Source organism: Octopus bimaculoides, chromosome 1 (genome assembly GCF_046866305.1).
Source record: "Octopus bimaculoides isolate indiv1 chromosome 1, ASM4686630v1, whole genome shotgun sequence".
Taxonomy (NCBI): domain Eukaryota; kingdom Metazoa; phylum Mollusca; class Cephalopoda; order Octopoda; family Octopodidae; genus Octopus; species Octopus bimaculoides.
The window spans coordinates 88,595,624-88,615,287 of NC_142928.1; the positions used below are offsets into that span (position 1 = coordinate 88,595,624).

At 35.9% G+C, this 19,664-nt stretch overlaps 1 protein-coding gene across 4 annotated transcripts in view; it reads left to right on the forward strand.

Moving 5' to 3' along the window:
* LOC106872256 (tubulin monoglutamylase TTLL4) overlaps positions 1-19,664 on the forward strand; it is a 36,105-nt gene that overhangs the window by 14,735 nt on the left and 1,706 nt on the right. For 3 of the 4 annotated variants that reach the window (XM_014919178.3, XM_014919179.3, XM_089353603.1), the window contains 12 exons: positions 338-414; positions 1,463-1,657; positions 3,258-3,340; positions 3,430-3,558; positions 4,709-4,828; positions 6,623-6,721; positions 8,737-8,871; positions 10,058-10,189; positions 11,957-12,071; positions 14,566-14,776; positions 16,659-16,732; positions 17,525-17,640. In XM_014919178.3, coding sequence (XP_014774664.1) covers positions 338-414; positions 1,463-1,657; positions 3,258-3,340; positions 3,430-3,558; positions 4,709-4,828; positions 6,623-6,721; positions 8,737-8,871; positions 10,058-10,189; positions 11,957-12,071; positions 14,566-14,776; positions 16,659-16,732; positions 17,525-17,640 — 1,486 coding nt within the window. Of the gene's footprint in view, positions 1-337; positions 415-1,462; positions 1,658-3,257; positions 3,341-3,429; positions 3,559-4,708; positions 4,829-6,622; positions 6,722-8,736; positions 8,872-10,057; positions 10,190-11,956; positions 12,072-14,565; positions 14,777-16,658; positions 16,733-17,524; positions 17,645-19,664 lie in introns of those variants that run through there. The other variant, XM_089353608.1, reaches the window with a different exon arrangement.

Below are 19,664 nucleotides of genomic sequence, written 5' to 3' on the forward strand. Positions count from 1 at the left end.
AAGTTAAAAAAAATCATTTTTTTTCTAACTACTTCACATTTAAATTTCTCTGTATTTATAAAATGTTCAGGTATTATACTGATGTTTAAAAGAAAGATATGCACACACACATGCATATAAATATAATTGCATACAAAAAGAACTACATAAAATGTTTTTACAAATTAAGTCATTTCGCTTAACAAAAAGGGATATAAGCAGTTAGTTGAATGACCAAGTGCTACCTCCAAAACCATCGAAGTTTGTACCTTATCAGCTTAACTGTTGTACATTTACTGTTGTATTTTTTCAATCATTTTCAATGTTTTATTTTTATGTTATATTTATATCTTGTCAGAACATTATGATTGGATTGGTTGTTTTGGAAAACATATGAAAAGCCAAGCTTTTAGAGTTCTCCGGGATTTTCAAAAAGTAAGATTTTGTGTAAACTTGTGAATATTTTACTTTCATCATTTTTTTGCATTTTTCTATGGTTTATTTCCATCAACTGTAATCTTTGTTGATATCTGAAACGGGAAAAACTTTTATGTACAATGCATTGTTTTAATATTACATTGTGTGCAAGTTTAGAAGATTTTTGCCTATTACCTTCTGTTAATGTTCACTTATAATAAAATTGTACTACATTTGCTGTGTGAAGAATTAGCATATGAATTTTAGAGAGGAATTTTCTTTGTAAAGTTTAATTTTGATAAAATGTTAAAGATAGGAGGACTAACTGCTAATGAAGTTCAAACACTCAGCGGATTTAAATATATGATACAAGTCAATAATTCACAAAAAAAGTCTTTGTTATTGCTGGATTCAAATGTGATGAAAGCATGAATTTAATAGCATATGCAATTAATAAATAGTAAATATGACTCAACCAAAATGTGTGTTTTGTTAATTTCTTTGTTGAGAGAAAGTAGAAGACAGACTGTCACAACTCTGGCAAAGAATGGTTGACTAAAGTCACTAGTATGGGATTTAGGTGGTAAGCAAGGATGACGAGAGGAAGCAGATAGAATTGGATTAAGGTGGTACGCAGTTTGCTAGTTCGGGGTTGAGATAATGTAGATATGATAGAATAGAAAAGCAGGGGGAAGAAACCGTTCACCTGTTGTCTATAGTTACTGAGCTCCTAACTACCATTCAGCTACTGATCAGATTTTAATATTTTGTGACTTTAAAGATAAATCTTGGTCTTAGTGTACCAGTTGCTAGAAGGGCTTATCAGAAATTATCAAGTCTCTTGTGTATTGTCTATGCATAGGGTGTGGAGGTATGAGATATTGATATGGGTGTAGCTATTCTGTTTTAGGTTAGGTTTACTAGTGAAGGAGCATTGTTGTCAAGTGCCTATTATTGTATGTAGAAATTTGTAGAAATTTTACAATTATGATTGATAATATTTATTTTAATATTTGTTTCACTCTCCTAAAAGATTAAGTATACTTTCATTTTACAACTCTTGCAGCTTAATCACTTTCCTGGATCCTTTCAAATAGGCCGCAAAGATAAACTGTGGAGAAATTTATCTAAACTGCAGTCACATTTTGGAAAAAAAGAATATGGATTTTTTCCACAAACCTTCATTCTTCCCACTGACCTGAAAGTTTTCAAGAAAAACTGGGATGATGGTGGAAATCGAGTAAAATGGATAATTAAACCTGTAAGTGGCTTATATCCCTCCTTTGAACCAATTGTTAACAACTGGAAATGTCGTTTTCTGATGCATGCATTTGAAAGTAAACTCTAAAGGTAGGGAATTATCTCTGCAGTTTGTTCAGTAGAAATATATCTACTCTTTTACAAAACTAAATTCCTTTGCATCTTAGCTATGACACTTTTCCCCCATTTTTATGATTTCGTTTGTTAACTTCATACTTACGGATTTTTCTTTTGATTCTCATATATTTGTGGCTGCTTATGATAATAACACCATTGTCCTTGTTGCTGTTTAGCTCCAGCTAAGCTATGGTTAAAAGCCTGTATGTAAAGACATTCTTCCATTTTTTTTTTGTTTAGAAGTTTATGTTCAGCTTAATGATTCATTTCTGCAATTTTGCTTTATCCTTTTAGCATTTAAACCAGCCTTATCTGGCCCAAAATGTCCTACCTGTTTTATGTTCAAACTGGCTAGCTCTAGCTTTTTACACATACCCAACAATGTCATTCAAATCATAAACAGTCTCATCATTGCATGATTAATTCAAAACAATATGAATAAGTATTACAAATGACAAGTGTAATCTGAATGCCAAAGGGTTAAACAAACTAAGAAAACAAAATCTAACAATTTCATTTCCTTGGAAAGACTGTGGCTAGGTTCAGTCTCTTCTAAAAAAATCACAAAGAAAAACAATTTTCAAATTCTCTCTCTAGGTACAAATTCATTTTCTTCATCGCTTTCAGAACTGTTGTGAGAATCGCTTGTTTCATTTTTAAAAACCAAAATATCTGATTTACAATAATACATGTTGTTTTTGTTTGCTGTATATTTTGCTAGATTTCTCCATGTCTTTCAAAAATCATTCAGATTTGCTACTTGATAACATGAAATTGATTTCCATTTTTTGACATGGAAAAATCATCATCATCATCGTTTAACGTCCGCTTTCCATGCTAGCATGGCTTGGACGATTTGACTGAGGACTGGTGGACCAGATGGCTACACCAGGCTCCAATCTGATTTAGCAGAGTTTCTACAGCTGGATGCCCTTCCTAACGCCAACCACTCCGAGAGTGTAGTGGGTGCTTTTATGTGCCACCGGCACGAAGGCCAGTCAGGTGGTACTGGCAACAGCCATGGTCAAAATGGTGTATTTTACATGCCACCTGCACAGGAGCCAGTCCAGAGGCACTGGCAATGATCTCGCTCGAATGTCTTTATACGTGCCATCACGATTTCGCTTTCCCCAACAGGTCTTCGCAAGCCGAGTTTAGTGTCCAATGAAGGAGACGACATTGGCATGGGTGCCAGTCGTCAAATTTAGTTCGGTTTTGATTTCACTTGTCTCAACAGGTCTTCACAAGTGGAGTTTAGTGTCCAATGAAAGAAGGTACGCATAAGTGGGCTGGCTACACCCCTGGCAGAGGCCTTGGATTTAGGTCTCACCCGGCTTGCCCTTTTTTTTACTGAAATCTTATATCACTTCCCATATAAAGCTTGTTACCAAAATAATTTAAGGTTTTTGTTTTGTTTTTAACATTTGTTCTGAACTGTTATTCTTTAATTTTTCTATAATTTGTAACTTGGTAATTTTTTTCAGCCAGCATCTGCTCGAGGTAAAGGTATCAGAGTTATTTATAAATGGAGCCAAATACCTAAAAGAAGACCCATAATAGTTCAAAGGTAAATATAAATTATGATTTATAGATGGGGTGGTGGTGAATAAAAGAGTATTTCATCTGGTTTATATGCTTTCAATTTCTATTATTTAGGTATCTGTCTCGGCCGTTCCTTATTAATAGTAGTAAGTTTGATATTCGTCTTTACATTCTGGTAAGCTCTTTCGACCCACTTCGAATATACCTGTATGATGATGGCCTGGTTCGATTTGCATCTTGCAAGTAAGTACACAATTTAAACTTCACTAAAAATTTTATATCTTCTCAAATATTTTTGTTAAATGAGTTTAAGTTTACTAATTAGTGTTATTGTTTATTTAAAAACAAATATCAGGGTTAGTTAGAATTAATCAAGCTTTCTTCTATGTGGGGGACAATTTTCACATCACAAGCCTGGGCCTTTATTACTCTGCATGTACATAATATAACAGTTTAAATTTTGGCACAGGGCCAGCAATTTCAAGGGAGGGACGGGGAAGTTGATAACATCGACCCTGGTGTTATTGACCTCAAAAGGATGAAAAGCTAAGTTGACTTTGGCAGAATTTGAATGTAGAATGTTAAAGACTTGACAAAATGCCACTAAGCATTTTACCTAGTGTGTTAATGATTCTGCCAGCTCACCTCCTTTGAATGTACAACATAATATAACTGATCTTGTGTCAGGTCTGTTGAAGACTATTCAATCTGTTTAATGATAATTTTTTACTGCTATCAATCTCTACTGAATTTTGTTAATAGTGATGTAGTTGTGCAAATAATGTTTGTACTCAACTTCACATCGTGATCTGGTTGTAAGCTTAGCAAAATAACAGGTGAAGTTAAGTATTTTCTGACTGTTTTCAGGTGCTAAATGACATTTTCAATTCCTATTTTTCTATATTTGCATGAATAAGACAATTAGTTGCAACTGATTTTCTATAGCCAAATGCCAAAAGTTACCTGCATTTAAGCAAGGTGATATTTTCCCGTGGTTAGACATGTTTCCTAGAAGATTTTAAATGAAGGGTGCTGTTTGTATGATGGTAACACATGCTTACAGCTATTGCGTGATATCAAGGCAAAGAGGCACACTTTGCATGCAGGCATGCATGCATGTGTGTGTGTGTATGTGCAATGGTTCTTTTTAGCTTCTGTCTGCCAAATACACTTACAAGACTGGTTAGTCTGGGGCTTAAGTAAAAGAAAACTTGTCTAAGTAGGACTGAACCAGAAACCATGTGGTTTGGGAAGAAAACTTAACATGACAATTAAAATTTAGATAAAATAATTGCCCTGGCTTTTTAGGTTACCCACTCTTAAAATATTTTGACAGAAATTATGAAGTGTCTCACACGATACATCATTTTTCAATAACCTTTTTTTCTTTTAGATACACTACTGCTACCAGTAGTTTGAACAACCGCTGCATACATCTCACTAATTATAGTATCAATAAGATGAATCCATCATACTTAAATAACATGGGAGACAATTTCCAAGGCCATAAATGGTTTGTATTATTTTTCTTTGTTTTAGTAGTACATGTGTGATAAATAAGAGCTGCTTTTGCTGTTACTATTTGTTGCAGCTGTATATTGTCAAAACGTATTATTTAAAACAGTATGAACAGTCTAATCATGACTGATGTTAAATACCATACTCATATGTTATGCTTGGCTCCTATTATGAGCTATGAAACACCAAAAAAATATTGTATGTATAATGCGTACTTATTTTGTGATGTATAGAAAAAGAAGTGTTTAGTTACATTTATTGTAGTTTCTAAGATATACTGGAAAAATCTGTGTTCTCAAAGTAGTAAGCAAATTAGAAAATGACCTTTGGATAAAGTGTATCTGGTCTGAAGTCAACCTGTGAAAAGTCAGTGTGGGAAAGATGAAAAATACATAATGCATGTTAACACTTCCATTATCAAATTGGTTCATTCTATCAATGAAAATATAATGAGAGTGACAGTTCATTATAAGAATTACAGTATTTCAAGAAGAAAAAAAAAATTTTTTTTCACTTTATTATTTCTTTAATGACATTATCTTTTTAGTATCCTTATTGATAAATCTTGACATTGAATAGCTCAGATAGGATTTTTGGTAATGGAAGTATTATTTTCCAACTTTCTGTATTGAAAGTTGTTGGCAGTAATTCTGCAAGGTGTGCATCTACTAGCTGTTTTGAACAGGCAAAGGGTTAAATTTTGTACATATAACACTTCAAATATGAATGCCAAATTTCTTGCTTTTTATATTAAAATAATTGATATTTATTCACTTGGTGCTTGAACTAAGTTCTCTCTCTAACACACATTTCTCAACATTATTGTGCCTCCTTAGTCAAAGTCTGTATAGCACATCTTATTTTGCTGTAGATGGTGAGGTGTGACTTGAGTTGCTCTTTGTGGCAGGTCAAGCAATCACATAGATCATTATTTAAAAACGTTACAAGTGTAAATGAAATGTATTTTTCTATATTTTTGAAAAATCCTTTTATAGTTTTCTCTTAACCCATTACCTCCCATAATTCTATTTACTGGAATTTTTTTTTATGAAACTTTGATTTCTAGCATAAAACAGCCTTAGAAACATATGCTGGAATGATCAAAATAACATTTTAAATAGAAATAAGCGAGATATTGGGTGAAAAATTAGCAAACCTCATTTGAATATCAGAGAAATATACTTAGTAGATATAGCAAAAAGGTTAGATATGTGTAAATATTGACAAATAATTACGAAATTTGTAATTTTTAAGTGATCTAATATGAGATCACTGGTAGGGTTAATATAAGTGTATGAACTGAACTTTAATAAAATGAATTACTTTTTATAACTGGTATTTTACTCATGTAGAATAGGATGTGGGATTATTACTTGAACATCTAATTATACTTTGAATGCGATTGTGAGTGGTTAAAGCAAAGATCACTTTGTAGGCTATGAGTTCAAATCTACAGGTCAAAAGTTGATTGTTGCTGTGTTTTTCATAATTATGAAATACCTAGTTTGAATGTTATTGGATCAGAATCCACCACTCCTCTTGCTACTGGTTCTGGGCTCTGATTGCAGGCTGTTTATTCCACATTCTGATAAATTGTCTGCCCTGCTTTGAGCATTTTTTTTTCTCACTCATACACACACACACACACACACACACACACACAACCCCGTAGCCCTATCTGTCATGAAGTGTATATCTTTGACCAAAAAGGGATTCAAAGCTAGTTTTAGAGTTTCAATATGTTCTCCATTTCTTTTCATTAACTATTAAATACTTATATTCATTATAGGAGTTTAAAAGCTTTGTGGAGTTACTTGAAAAAACAAGGGATTAATAGCCAACCTATTTGGGAATCCATCAAAGATATAATAATAAAGACAATTGTAAGGTATGTCGAATTTAACATTTTATTTAATTATCAATTTATAGTATCGTGTTGTACACCTGACTTCTATGACTTCATTTTTCATTTTCTTTGATGGAAGATTGTAAAATTTCTTGACTCATTCTAAACATTTAAATATTTTGAGTATTTTAAATGTTGAAATGTTTTATTGTAATATGAAATGGAAATTTGAATATTTAATATATGAAATAGAAATATCATGCATATTAATAAAATGGAAATTAGGATTATTGAAATGTTTAGCAAAGCAAAATGTGTAAATATAGAAGTACATATGTAAGAGAATTAAACTGTAAAAACTCAGTGGTATTCAAACCTGGGTCTTCTCATTGATGCCTCAGTATAGTGATTGCTGTTTCTATGCCTCTGCAATGAAATCCATTTCCTATATTAACATCTTTACTACTGTGTGTGTCAAATTCAGGGATTGTTTGGGGTTGACTTCAGCTTAGTATTTAGATTACGCTGTCAAATGTAATACTTACTTATTTACGATTATTTTGATTAATCGCGCATTATCTCATAGCTTTGAGATTTCAATGGTGTGATTGTTTTATTTTTTTTTACGATGGAATTGTTGGACAGGTGTGAGAGGCCAGATCTGGCTGATTTGAACATAAATCAGGTAGAATATTTGGGCCAGATATGGCTGTCAAGGGGTTAACTTGTGAAATGTCTTCCTAATGATGTGAGTGCTGACAATCTACCCAGTTTACTCAGATAATTCTAAAGAATGATCTAAACATTTCACATGTTACATATTTTATTTTATATTGGTACAATAACGTCATTGGTTGAGACTTCTAGTGAGTCAACCATCAACTGTTTCATTGCATTTGTATTGGTGAAAGTGACAATGAAACATCTGTGCAAGTCAGGCAAAGCAAATGCCTGCCAAAAAACAGTTTTGTTTGAAAGCACCTGTAAAGTGATTGGTGTTAGGAAGAGCATCCAGCTGTAGAAATTAAGTCAAATCAGACTGGAATCCAGTGCAGCTCTAGTCAAACCGTCCAGCCTATGCCAGCGTGGAAAATAAACATTAAATGAGGATCACACACACACATCTACATATATACTCTTTTACTTGTTTCAGTCATTTGACTGCGGCCATGCTGGAGCACCGCCTTTAGTCGAGTAAATCAACCCAAGACTTATTCTTTGTAAGCCTAGTACTTATTCTATCAGGCTCTTTTGCCGAACCGCTAAGTGACAGGGACATAACACACCAGCATTGGTTGTCAGGCAATGCTAGGGGGACAAACACACATATATATATATGTACATATACATATATATGATGGGCTTCTTTCAGTTTCCGTCTACCAAATCCACTCACAAGGCTTTGGTCAGCCCGAGGCTATAGTAGAAGACACTTGCCCAAGGTGCCACGCAGTGGGGCTGAACCCGGAACCATGTGGTTGGAAAGTAAGCTACTTACCACACAGCCACTCCTGCGCCTATGATGAACTTCCTTAGATCTGTCTTCTAAATTTCACTTGGAAGGTAATTGTCAACATGAGGCTGTTAGTAGAAGATACTTGAGTAAGATTCTGTGCAGAGGGAATGACATTCTTAAATCTTTCATGACCATATTGCTATTGAGGCATTCTGTGGGATTTCCTAAATTAAGATTTTCAGAATATAACTTAACAAAAGGTTCTCACATAAAATTATGTTGGAAGGCTTCAATTTAAATATTACCACTTTATGAGGATGTTTTGTATCATAGAAACAAGAGCTGTCTCAGGTTGATTGGTATCAAAAGAGTTAGCTACACAACCATCCCTGTCTGTAGGTATAATGTTTGAACATAATCTACAATGGTTCTTATGTTTTTATTCTCTTGCTCTCTACTTTTTTTTTATATATCTTCAAAGCATGTATTTGCTCTTCATTGTTAGATTAATAAATAAATAGATTTAATTCATTATTGACTTGCTTGGTTTCAATTTAATTTTGAATTTTAATCAGTACTTGAACTGTTTTATTTGTCTCAGTGGTGAAGCTGTTGTTTGCAGTATGACAAGAGCCAACTTGAAATCACCTTATTCAGTCTATGAATTATTTGGCTTTGATATTATCTTAGATGAGTATTTGAAGCCATGGCTATTGGAAGTCAACATTTCACCAAGGTAATTTTATTTTATTCTTTCAGTTAGTTTGAAATATTTCTATGTTGACTCATTTCTATTAAAGTAGTTTGTGCAACAGGGAAAGCTTTGACATGGATGTCTGATCTGTTGGAAGTAACAAGCAAATCTCTAAATCACACCATACTGTCTTAACCCTTTTGTTACTAGATTTCTGACCAAAATACACCCCTCAAGTGACTTCATGAGTACTAGTGCCACAAAACAAAAAAACAAAAAACAAAAGACACCCGGTTACTCAGTACACTCTATAAAAGTAGTTGGCATTAGGATGGGCATCTGGCCATAGAAATCTTACCAAAGCAGATATTAGAGACCAATACAGCTCTCAGGCTAGTTGATCTCTGTCAATCTGTCTAACGAATGCCAGTATGGAATATGTTCATTAAATGATGATGACATAGAGTGGGCCAGAAGTCACGAAGGGATTTAAATTTTGATAATTTATTTTATTTTTTTTTGTATTTCTATTTACAGATTTTTTTTCCACACTAAACATACGTTATTTTTTATAAGGTACTGTCTACAATGCTTTGGTACTGTACATTGAAAACCGAAAATAAAGGAGTTATTAAATATTGAAATCCTTTTGTGACTTTTGGTCCACTCTGTGTGTATGTGTGTATAATATATGGCTGTTTGTAAGGGTAATTTACCCAATGTTTCTGCTGTTCTGATGGCATCTCTGTGCTTGAAAATAAATTATCATCTTATTTTTGTCTTGTAATAGGCATTTTGGTGCTTATGATAAAAATAAATGTTTGTTTATATTTATATACATGTTATATATATATATATATATATATATATATATATATATATATATATATATATATATATATATATATATAATGGAATCTCTTGGCAAAGACAATGTATAAATGTTTAGTTTTTGATTCTTTTTTCATGCTGAATAACCTGCACAAATGATTTGTTTTTAGTGAGCAAATGTATGTACTGTATATTAGCTCACTCCCTCCATTAAATCATTGTTGACTGAATAGGTGCACAGTGTACTATTTTGGTGTCCATTTTTTGTTTAAAAAGTATATGATCCATAAATTGTGGATGAAACTTGTACATGCATGGAAGGCCAACAGAAAAAGATATGAAGTTTGTAAAAAAAAAATTCTAAATAGTTAACAATAATGGTATTCTCTTATTTCAGTTTGCATTCCAATACTCCATTAGATGTGAGTATCAAAGAGCCTATGGTATGTGATGTATTAAATATTGCAGGTTTTCACTTACCTGCAAAAGATGATTTAGTAACCAATGTCGTGAATAATCACTCAGAAAAGTAAGTGAGATGATCATGGTTATTGTATTTGTTGTTGTTTATTTTGTCACAGTGTAGATGGAAAATGCACCAGATTATTTAGTCATCTGTCAGATCACAACAAGGGCCTCAAACAGATAATACTTTTCTTTAAAAGATGCACAGTATCTAGCAAGCTGATAAGTCTTGAAAGTTTTAATGGGATTACCTCCATATCATCCAGTTCTAAAATCCCCAAATACTTGTATCCACTATCATTTATTGGATATAATTTCTATAGAAAATCTGTTGAGATAACCATAACAGGTGATGTAATAGCACTGATAACACAGTAGAACACAATAATTATAAAAACGTTTAATATACTTTGCAGTATATTATGGTTGTATAACAAAATACGGTCTCCCTACAGGTCATTAATATTTATGTAGTCTTTGTGTGTGGCAGATGCACAAGTACAATAAACTCTAGAAATATACAGAAAATAGTCTCCATCGTGCCAGTGGGAATACCTAGAAGTAGTTGTTGGCTTTCATTATCTAGGTGACCAAGTCAGCATTGGAGGTGAATGCTCCGAGAGCATAGCTGCTAGAATAAAAATAGGTTGGGCAAAGTTCAGAGAGCTTCTACCTTTGTTGGCTATGAAGGGCCTCTCTCTCAGAATGGAAGGCAGATTGTATGATGCCTGTGTGCGAACAGCTATGCTACACAGCACTGAAACATGGGCTGTGACTGCAGATAACATGTGAAGGCTTGGAAGAAATGAATCTGATATGTTCTACTGGATGTGCAATGTTAGTGTGTGTGTATGACAAAGTGTAAGTGTCTTGAGAGAAAAATTGGATTTAAGTGGCCTCAGATGTGGTGTCCAAGAGAGGTAACTGTGCTGGACAGTTGCATAAAGAAGTGCCAATCTCTGGAGGGAACCTGTGGAAGAGATAGTCCCAGGAAGAAATGGGTCAAGGTGGTGAAGCTTGATCTTTGAATGTGGGGTCTCATCAAGATGATGAGACAAGTGATCATGACTTTTGGCAATTTGCTGGGCTTGAGTAGACCCACCAAGCCATGTAAAATTGCAGTAGCGGCCAGTGTTGGTGACCCATAACAGCATCCTTGCCAGTGACATGTAAAAACACTTGTGCCAATGACACATAAGAGCACCCATGCCAGTAACACATAAAATGCATCCACTGTACTCGTGGAGTGGTTGGGATTAGGAAGGGTATCCAGCTGTAGAAACCAAACCAAAATCAGACTGGAACCTGGTGCAGCTCTTCAGCTTACCAGTTCCAATAAAACCATCTAATTCATGCCAGCATAGAAAGTGGACATTAAATGATGATGATGTACCAGCTTCCAGGAATGTGTTTAAAATCGTTGGTGTTAAGGACACCCAGCTGTAGAAACTATGCTACATCAGACAATTTGGAGTCTGGACAGCTAGCCTGTCAAACTGTCCAACTCATTCTAGCATGGAAAATAGATGTTAAACGATATGTGTGTGTGTGTTCATCCCCCTACACTGGTTGACAACTGGTGTTGGTGTATTTACATCCCTGTAAACATAACAACAATTTCAGGCAGGTTCATATCTAAAGGGTTAGCCATTTGTTTCACATTGCTTCTTATGTATTCTTTTGTAAATGACATGAGCAGCTCAACTTTCTATTTAACCTGCACCTGCAACCCCCAGCTTCTTTGTTTCTTGTGACGATAATTATTAATCTAATTAAAATACTTTGTACCTTTCATGGTTATTTCTGTAATTTTTTTTTTTTTTTTTTTTAGTGGTCAGTATAAGCCTCCTAACAAACTCTGCTTGGATAAACGTCTATACAGTACATGCATATCCACTGATGAGAAAGCAAAGCACTCTTACTATTCTCAACACAGACTAGACCAGGTGAGGAGAAGTTAATGTTCTTTGTTTTATTTTGATTTATTCATCATCATCGTTTAACGTCCGCTTTCCATGCTAGCATGGGTTGGACGATTTGACTGAGGACTGGTGAAACCGGATGGCAACACCAGGCTCCAGTCTGATTTGGCAGAGTTTCTACAGCTGGATGCCCTTCCTAACGCCAACCACTCAGAGAGTGTAGTGGGTGCTTTTACGTGTCACCCGCACGAAAACGGCCACGCTCGAAATGGTGTCTTTTATGTGCCACCCGCACAAGCCAGTCCAGGGGCACTGGCAACGATCTCGCTCGAAAATCCTACAGGAGCCAGTCAGGCGGTACTGGCAACGGCCACGCTCAAAATGGTGCATCTCATGTGCCACCCGCACAAGAACCAGTCCAGGGGCACTGGCAACGATCTTACTTGGCTTGCCGGGTCTTCTCACGCACAGCCCATTTCCAAAGGTCTCGGTCCGTAGTCATCGCCTCGGTGAGGCCCAATGTACGAAGGTCTTGCCTCACCACCTCAGCCCAGGTCTTCCTGGGCCTACCTCTTCCACGGGTACTGAATTCATTTCAATTTATGCCCCCCCCCCCCAAATGGAATCTTGTTGGTATATAAATAGGTGCAGGCATGACTATGTGCTTAAGAACCTTGCATTCTAACCATGTGGTCCTGGGTTCACTCCTACTGCATGGAACCTTAGGCAAATGTTTTCTGCGATAACCCCGGGCTGACCAAGTCCTTGTGAATGGATTTAGTAGATGGAAACAGAAAGAAGTCCATTGTGTGTACATGCACGCGTGTATGCGTGTACCTTTGCAGTGGCATCATGTGATGGTTGTAAATGAGCATCACCATCATACAAGCAGTGTTGTTTTTTCCATTCTGCCATTAAAAACATGCCTGGCTATGGAGAAATATTACCATGATTGGAAACAGAAAGATATGAGAAGATTCCAGAGGCCTGATGTTCTGGGGATGAAGGATTTGGATAGTGCCCAGTGTGGAGCCTGGGAAATTTGACGTAAGGCTGATAGGAGGAGGAGAGATGAGTAGGATAAGAATGTGGAGCAAGTACAAGAAAGTCAGTTCTGTGTAGCAGAGGACATTATTAGTAGTGATAGGAAAGACAGAGGTGACCTGATGCTTGTGGGCCAACAGCTGGAGCATGTCTTGAATCATTTAATACCGGTCAGTTAAGTGGCCCTTCTCTGGATATAGTCCAGGATGTCTGTATGTAGTAGCAGTGTTGACCCAGATGCTGAGCAGCAATGCTCCATTGCAAGCCTCATTTGAGCGGAAATATTTTCTGTCCCTGAAGAGTCTTTGGGATGCAGTCCTAATTATGTTAATAATGTGCTCTCACCAGGAGAGATCCACAGCATTTGGAGTGATCATGAGGTCTGTAATTGAGAGCTGCTCGTTTCGGTAGGGTGGATTGGGGTGTGATAATGTTTTCTTGATATGAGTCTTTTGCTACTAAAAGAGATACGATTGGCATAGCATCCCATTATAGGATGCTTGAAGTCTCCTTGTATCAAATCAGTGCAAATATGGTGTCAGCTGCAAGTGGATGATGCACGGTTAGGGAAGATTAAGGAGGAAGGATGTGCTATATCATTTGTATAAGAGTAACTGTTGTTAGATGTTGCAGCAAGTAGGTCGTTGTGCAGAAAGAAAAGAATAGGAGACAAAACTGAACCCTGGGGCACACCAGAATCTGTTAACAATCAGAAACTAGGAGCTTCTTTAGCATATGCTGCAATAGTGCAGTCTGCTGGGAAGCTGCCAATTCAAGAGATGAAGAGAGATATGTGAAGTTTTGAGAGACAATTTGCATGGTCACAGACATGGTCAAAGGCTTTGTTGATGTCTAGGGCAACAACACAATGCTTTCACCAGTCATCTGTATGGCAAGAACTCACTGATGAGTGACACAAAGATGTAGTTTGCTGGTGGATTTGGCTCTGTGGAAGCTCTACAAGTGTTCATTGAAGAGATACTCTAGGTGTTGGAGATATCATTGTTAATGCACTGTCTCCTTCATCTAAAAGACGTTAAGAGTGCAATAGGACTCATCTGGATTGCCATTTCTTTGGAATGGAACACACTGAAGCAAGCTTTTCAAATGTCAGAATATGTCCTTGTAGAGATTGGGAGAATAAAGAATTGAGTTAGTGTACGGGTAAGGTCTGGAGCACAGTGCTTGAGTGTTATAGAAGGAACATTGTCAGGGCTGGTGACTTTGTTGGTTTGAAGTAGCTGCCAGTTTTCTGCATTTGGCATGAGTATATGCCAGATGGGGAGCCTGAAGGAGTGGATGGGGATAGATTTTGAGAAGATAGGTAAAAAATGTGGGGTTGAATGCAAAGCAGGTAGTGAATCAATAGTGGTGGTTGAAGTGATTATAAACTTTCTTGTTTTGTGGTTGATGAATAGTGATTTTTTTTGTTGTTTTCAGCATTTAAAATATTAAACTAATTTTATGATTATAGCAAATCCAGGAGACTATCTTAGATATTTTAACACCTTATGACATTCGAACTTTGATTTTGACTCTTGATGAAGAAAAGCGATGTGGAAATTTTGAACGAATATTTCCAACGAGTTCTACCACAAAATATTTACGTTTCTTTGAACAACCACGATACAGCAACCTGCTGCTAGATCAGTGGTTCTCTCAATTCCCCAAGACAAATACACAAGGTAAAGGAACCTTTTTTTTTATCCCAAATTAGTACATTTATGAAAAAGATGTTTTTTTTTTTTAAGAATTTATTACTTTGTATTTGAATAATCTTTACTGAGTAAATACCCTTAACTCTTCCTGTGTTGCTAACCAGAATATACTGCTTATATATTTCAATTAAATTTAACTCTTTAGCAATATAAACCAGTCATATCTGGTCAAAACAACCTACCTGTTTTATCTTCAGACTGGCAAGATCTAGCTTTTTACACTTATGCTGCAATGTCATTCTAAAAATAAATAATCACATTATTTACATTTGACGGATATTTGTCCTCATCTTGTTTGTTGTTAACACAACGTTTCGGCTGATATACCCTCCAGCCTTCGTCAGGTGTCTTGGAGAAATTTCGAACCTGGGTTCTCATTCCTAACGATGTTACTATTATTAATCAGGTCGCTGCCGTGAATCAAACTCGGAATCTTGGGGTTAGTAGCCCGCGCTCTTAACCACTACACCATATGCCCATGGGTAATTATGGAGTGAATTTTAGGGCTTATAAATCTATTATTTTTCTATCCTTCCTCAATACCGGTTCCCATATGCTATTCATATCTGCACTCGGTCTGCTTAGGAGGTTGTTGTGTCTTAGCATATGTGCTGCTTCTTTTAGTTTTCGTATTTTCCAGTGTTGTTCCCTGTCTATTATTTTAACTTCATCCTACAGGGGGAGGTGGTCTCCATTTTGCCATACATGATCAGCTATACCCGATTTATCAATATCTCCTTGTGTCACAGCTTTGCAATGTTCTTCTACCCTTATTTTGAGGGGGCGGCATGTTTCGCCTTTGTATAACCTACCACAGCTGCATGGGATGGAGTACACACAGTTTTTGGTCATATTCTCTTCTGTTGGTGGTTTTACCCGAAGGAGATATTTGCGAAGTGTTGTATTGCTCTTGAATACTGCCCTGATGAAACCAAAAAACTGTCTACAGTCTGTCTACCCTATGTGAAAGGCCTCTCCGAAAAGATACAAAAGATATGTGGCCCATATGACATTAGGCCTCTGGACTGGCTCCTGTGCAGGTGGCACATAAGATGTACCATCCTGAGCGTGACCGTTGCCAGTACCGCCTGACTGGCCTTGTAGGGTTTTCGAGCGAGATCGTTGCCAGTGCCCCTGGACTGGCTCTTGTGCGAGTGGCACATAAAAGACACCATTTCGAGCGTGGCCGTTTTCGTGCGGGTGACACGTAAAAGCACCCACTACACTCTCTGAGTGGTTGGCGTTAGGAAGGGCATACAGCTGTAGAAACTCTGCCAAATTAGATTGGAGCCTGGTGTAGCCATCCGGTTACACCAGTCCTCAGTCAAATCGTCCAATCCAAGCTAGCATGGAAAGCGGACGTTAAACGATGATGATGATGATAAGCACTTATATTGTGTTCTTGGGGAAGTAGGCTGCTATGAATAGGATGGTCAGGGTTCTGAAAGTTTATCAAACAAACATCTGTTGACTGGTCATGCAAGATGTGGGAGTACCAGTTTCATATTTACCTAGAAATAAATTATTTTGCTTGACCACCAAACTATTCTTTACCAATAATTCTTATACTTGGATGATGCCTTGATTCTTTTGCGCAGTTAATGTAATTGGCTTTGTTTTTCTAGATCTGGTCTAGCTGTTTATTACATCACTGTTCTGGGGTTCTTCACTTGAGGCAGCATTAATTACATTTTTGCTTGGCTTGCCTTTCAGTGATAAGTTTTCAGTTATCGCTCCTCAAAACAATGTCTTAATTTTACTTAATATTTTTGCCATGTAATGTGTTTTTTCCTGTGTTTTTTGTCATATTCCAGTCTCTTTAAAACTTAAATATTTTCTTTTTTTTCAGGATTGTCTCTTTTGAAGTCTCAGTGTGAAACAAATGTCCATTTACAGAATCCCACATTGGATAGCAAACATCAGGTAATATGTTCTTCCTAATGTGTTCTATTTAAATTTTTATAAATTATTAGCATAATGCACAAAATGATTACAAACCAAAACAGATATTTAGCTAATACACTCAACTTTGAGTATTATACTATTTTTATTAGCCTTATTCAGCTTAACTTTTTAACCCTTTACTATTCAAATTGACCATATCAGGCCCAAATATTCAACCTGTTTTATGTTCAAACTAACCAAATCAGGATTCTTACACCTATCTTACAATATCATTCTAAAAATATACAATTACATCATTGAAATCACAAGGTAATGTGAATGAATAAGTATTACTTTCGACAAAGTAATCTGAATGCTAGAGTTAATTTCCCCTTGAAAATCAATGTCTACTGGCTTGTGACACTTTTATGGAATGATTTAGTTTTAGTGTCATTTATATGACACTGGCAACGGCCATGTCAAGCCAAGTGAAACTGTAATTGTGACCATTGTCAGTGTCATGTAAATGGCACTCGTGAAATTGTAGTTATGGTCGTTGCTGATGGCATATAAAAAGCACTACTCTCGGAATGCTTGTCGTTAGGAAGGGCATCCAGCTGTAGAAACCATGCCAAATCAGACTGGAGCCTGGTGCAGCCCTCCGGCTTACCAGTTCCAGTCAAAATGCCAAACCCATAACATGGACAATAGATGTTAAATGATGATGATAATTTTCAAAAAAAAAACAAAAAACAAAAAAAACAAATGGTGCTAATGCTATAGAAAATTTCATGTCTCAATGAACAACTTTTTTCTTTTTTCTTTTCTCAGTGGGTTCTGCCGCAGTCAGTTTGCAATTTCTATGCTGCTAAAACTCCATCCCCAATTAGTAAAACTCAACAAAAGAAAGCTGTTGAGAAAACTGTTGAGAAAACTGAAAAAACAAGGTGAGGAGTAATGATTTGTATAATGTGCGTCTTGGTTTTTATCTTTTACTTGTCTCAGCCATTTGGCTGTGGCCCACGCTGGGGTGCTTTGAAGCGGGGGGTTTTTTTTTTTTAGTTGAACCAGTTGATCCCAGTACTTATTCTATCAGTCCCTTTACTAAACTGTTATGGGGACGTAAACAAACCAACATTAGTTCTCTGGCATTGGTGTAGTAATACAAAGACAAAAACGTAGGTGTGTGTGTGTGTATATATATATATATATATATATATATAACATGGGCTGTAACTGCTGAGGACATACGTAAGCTTGCAAGGAATGAAGCCAGTATGCTCCGTTGGATGTGTAATGTCAATGTGAATACCCGTCAGAGTGTAAGTATCTTGAGAGAAAAGCTGAACATTAGAAGCATCAGTTGTGGTGTGCAAGAGAGACGATTGCACTGGTATGGACATGTGGTGAGAATGGATGAGGATAGCTGCGTGAAAAAGTGCCACACCCTAACAGTTGAGGGAACCCGTGGAAGAGGTAGGCCCAGGAAGACCTGGGCTGAGGTGGTGAGGCAAGACCTTTGTACATTGGGCCTCACCGAGGCGATGACTACTGACCGAGACCTTTGGAAATGTGCTGTGCGTGAGAAGACCCGGCAAGCCAAGTAAGATCGTTGCCAGTGCCCCTGGACTGGCTCTTGTGCGGGTGGCACATGAGATGCACCATTTTGAGCGTGGCCGTTGCCAGTACCGCCTGACTGGCTCCCGTAGGATTTTCGAGTGAGATCGTTGCCAGTGCCCCTGGACTGGCTTGTGCGGGTGGCACATAAAAGACACCATTTCGAGCGTGGCCGTTTTCGTGCGGGTGACACGTAAAAGCACCCACTACACTCTCTGAGTGGTTGGCGTTAGGAAGGGCATCCAGCTGTAGAAACTCTGCCAAATTAGATTGGAGCCTGGTGTAGCCATCCGGTTTCACCAGTCCTCAGTCAAATCGTCCAACCCATGCTAGCATGGAAAGCGGACGTTAAACGATGATGATGATGACGATGATGATGATATAATAATAATATTAGGGACAAAATCCAAAATTACAGGTAAAAACTCAATTAAAATCAATTTATAAAAAATTAAAATTAAATTGAGCTTTATAGATTATAATATATATAAAAATATGTAGTTTTAGGGAAAAGAACCAAGTTTCAAGAACTCATCGATGAAAATCCACTATCACATATAGAAAAATTAACAATTAAAAGCACAATAAATGAGTATAATATAAAACAAAGTAAATATCATAAGATAAAGATAGTAAAATGACTACACGTGTTTCATAACTAATTTTCAAATAGAAAGGAAATTTGAATCAATTAAAATCAATTAAATTATCGAAAATAAATTCTATTCAAAAATACAACTATTACACCGGTTAAATATGTACTAATTTTATCTTTATTATTTTTTTAACCTTAAACTTCGTTTAAATTGTATTTAAAACGATAATAATTTATGTAAGCTGGTTTTTGTATATAATATACATATTAGTATATATTATAATGGAAGTAGGGATGATTATGGAATGTTTATTATTTTGATATTTTGATATTTTTATTAATTTTTCTATCTTTATAAAATAAGTATTTTAGATAAATTCATTTGGTACTTATTGTTAGTTGATATATATATTTATTTATTATAATTATTGTTCTATTTACGACCTGACGATTAGCTGTATTTTTGAATAGAATTTATTTTCGATAATTTAATTGATTTTAATCGATTTAAATTTCCTTTCTATTTGAAAATTAGTTATGAAACACGTGTAGTCATTTTACTATCTTTATCTTATATTTACTTTGTTTTATATTATACTCATTTATTGTGCTCTTAATTATTAATTTTTCTATATGTGATAGTGGATTTTCATCGATGAGTTCTTGAAACTTGGTTCTTTTCCCTAAAACTATATATATATATATATATATATACAGTTTCTGCCTACCAAATCTATTTGCAAGACATTACTTGGCTTG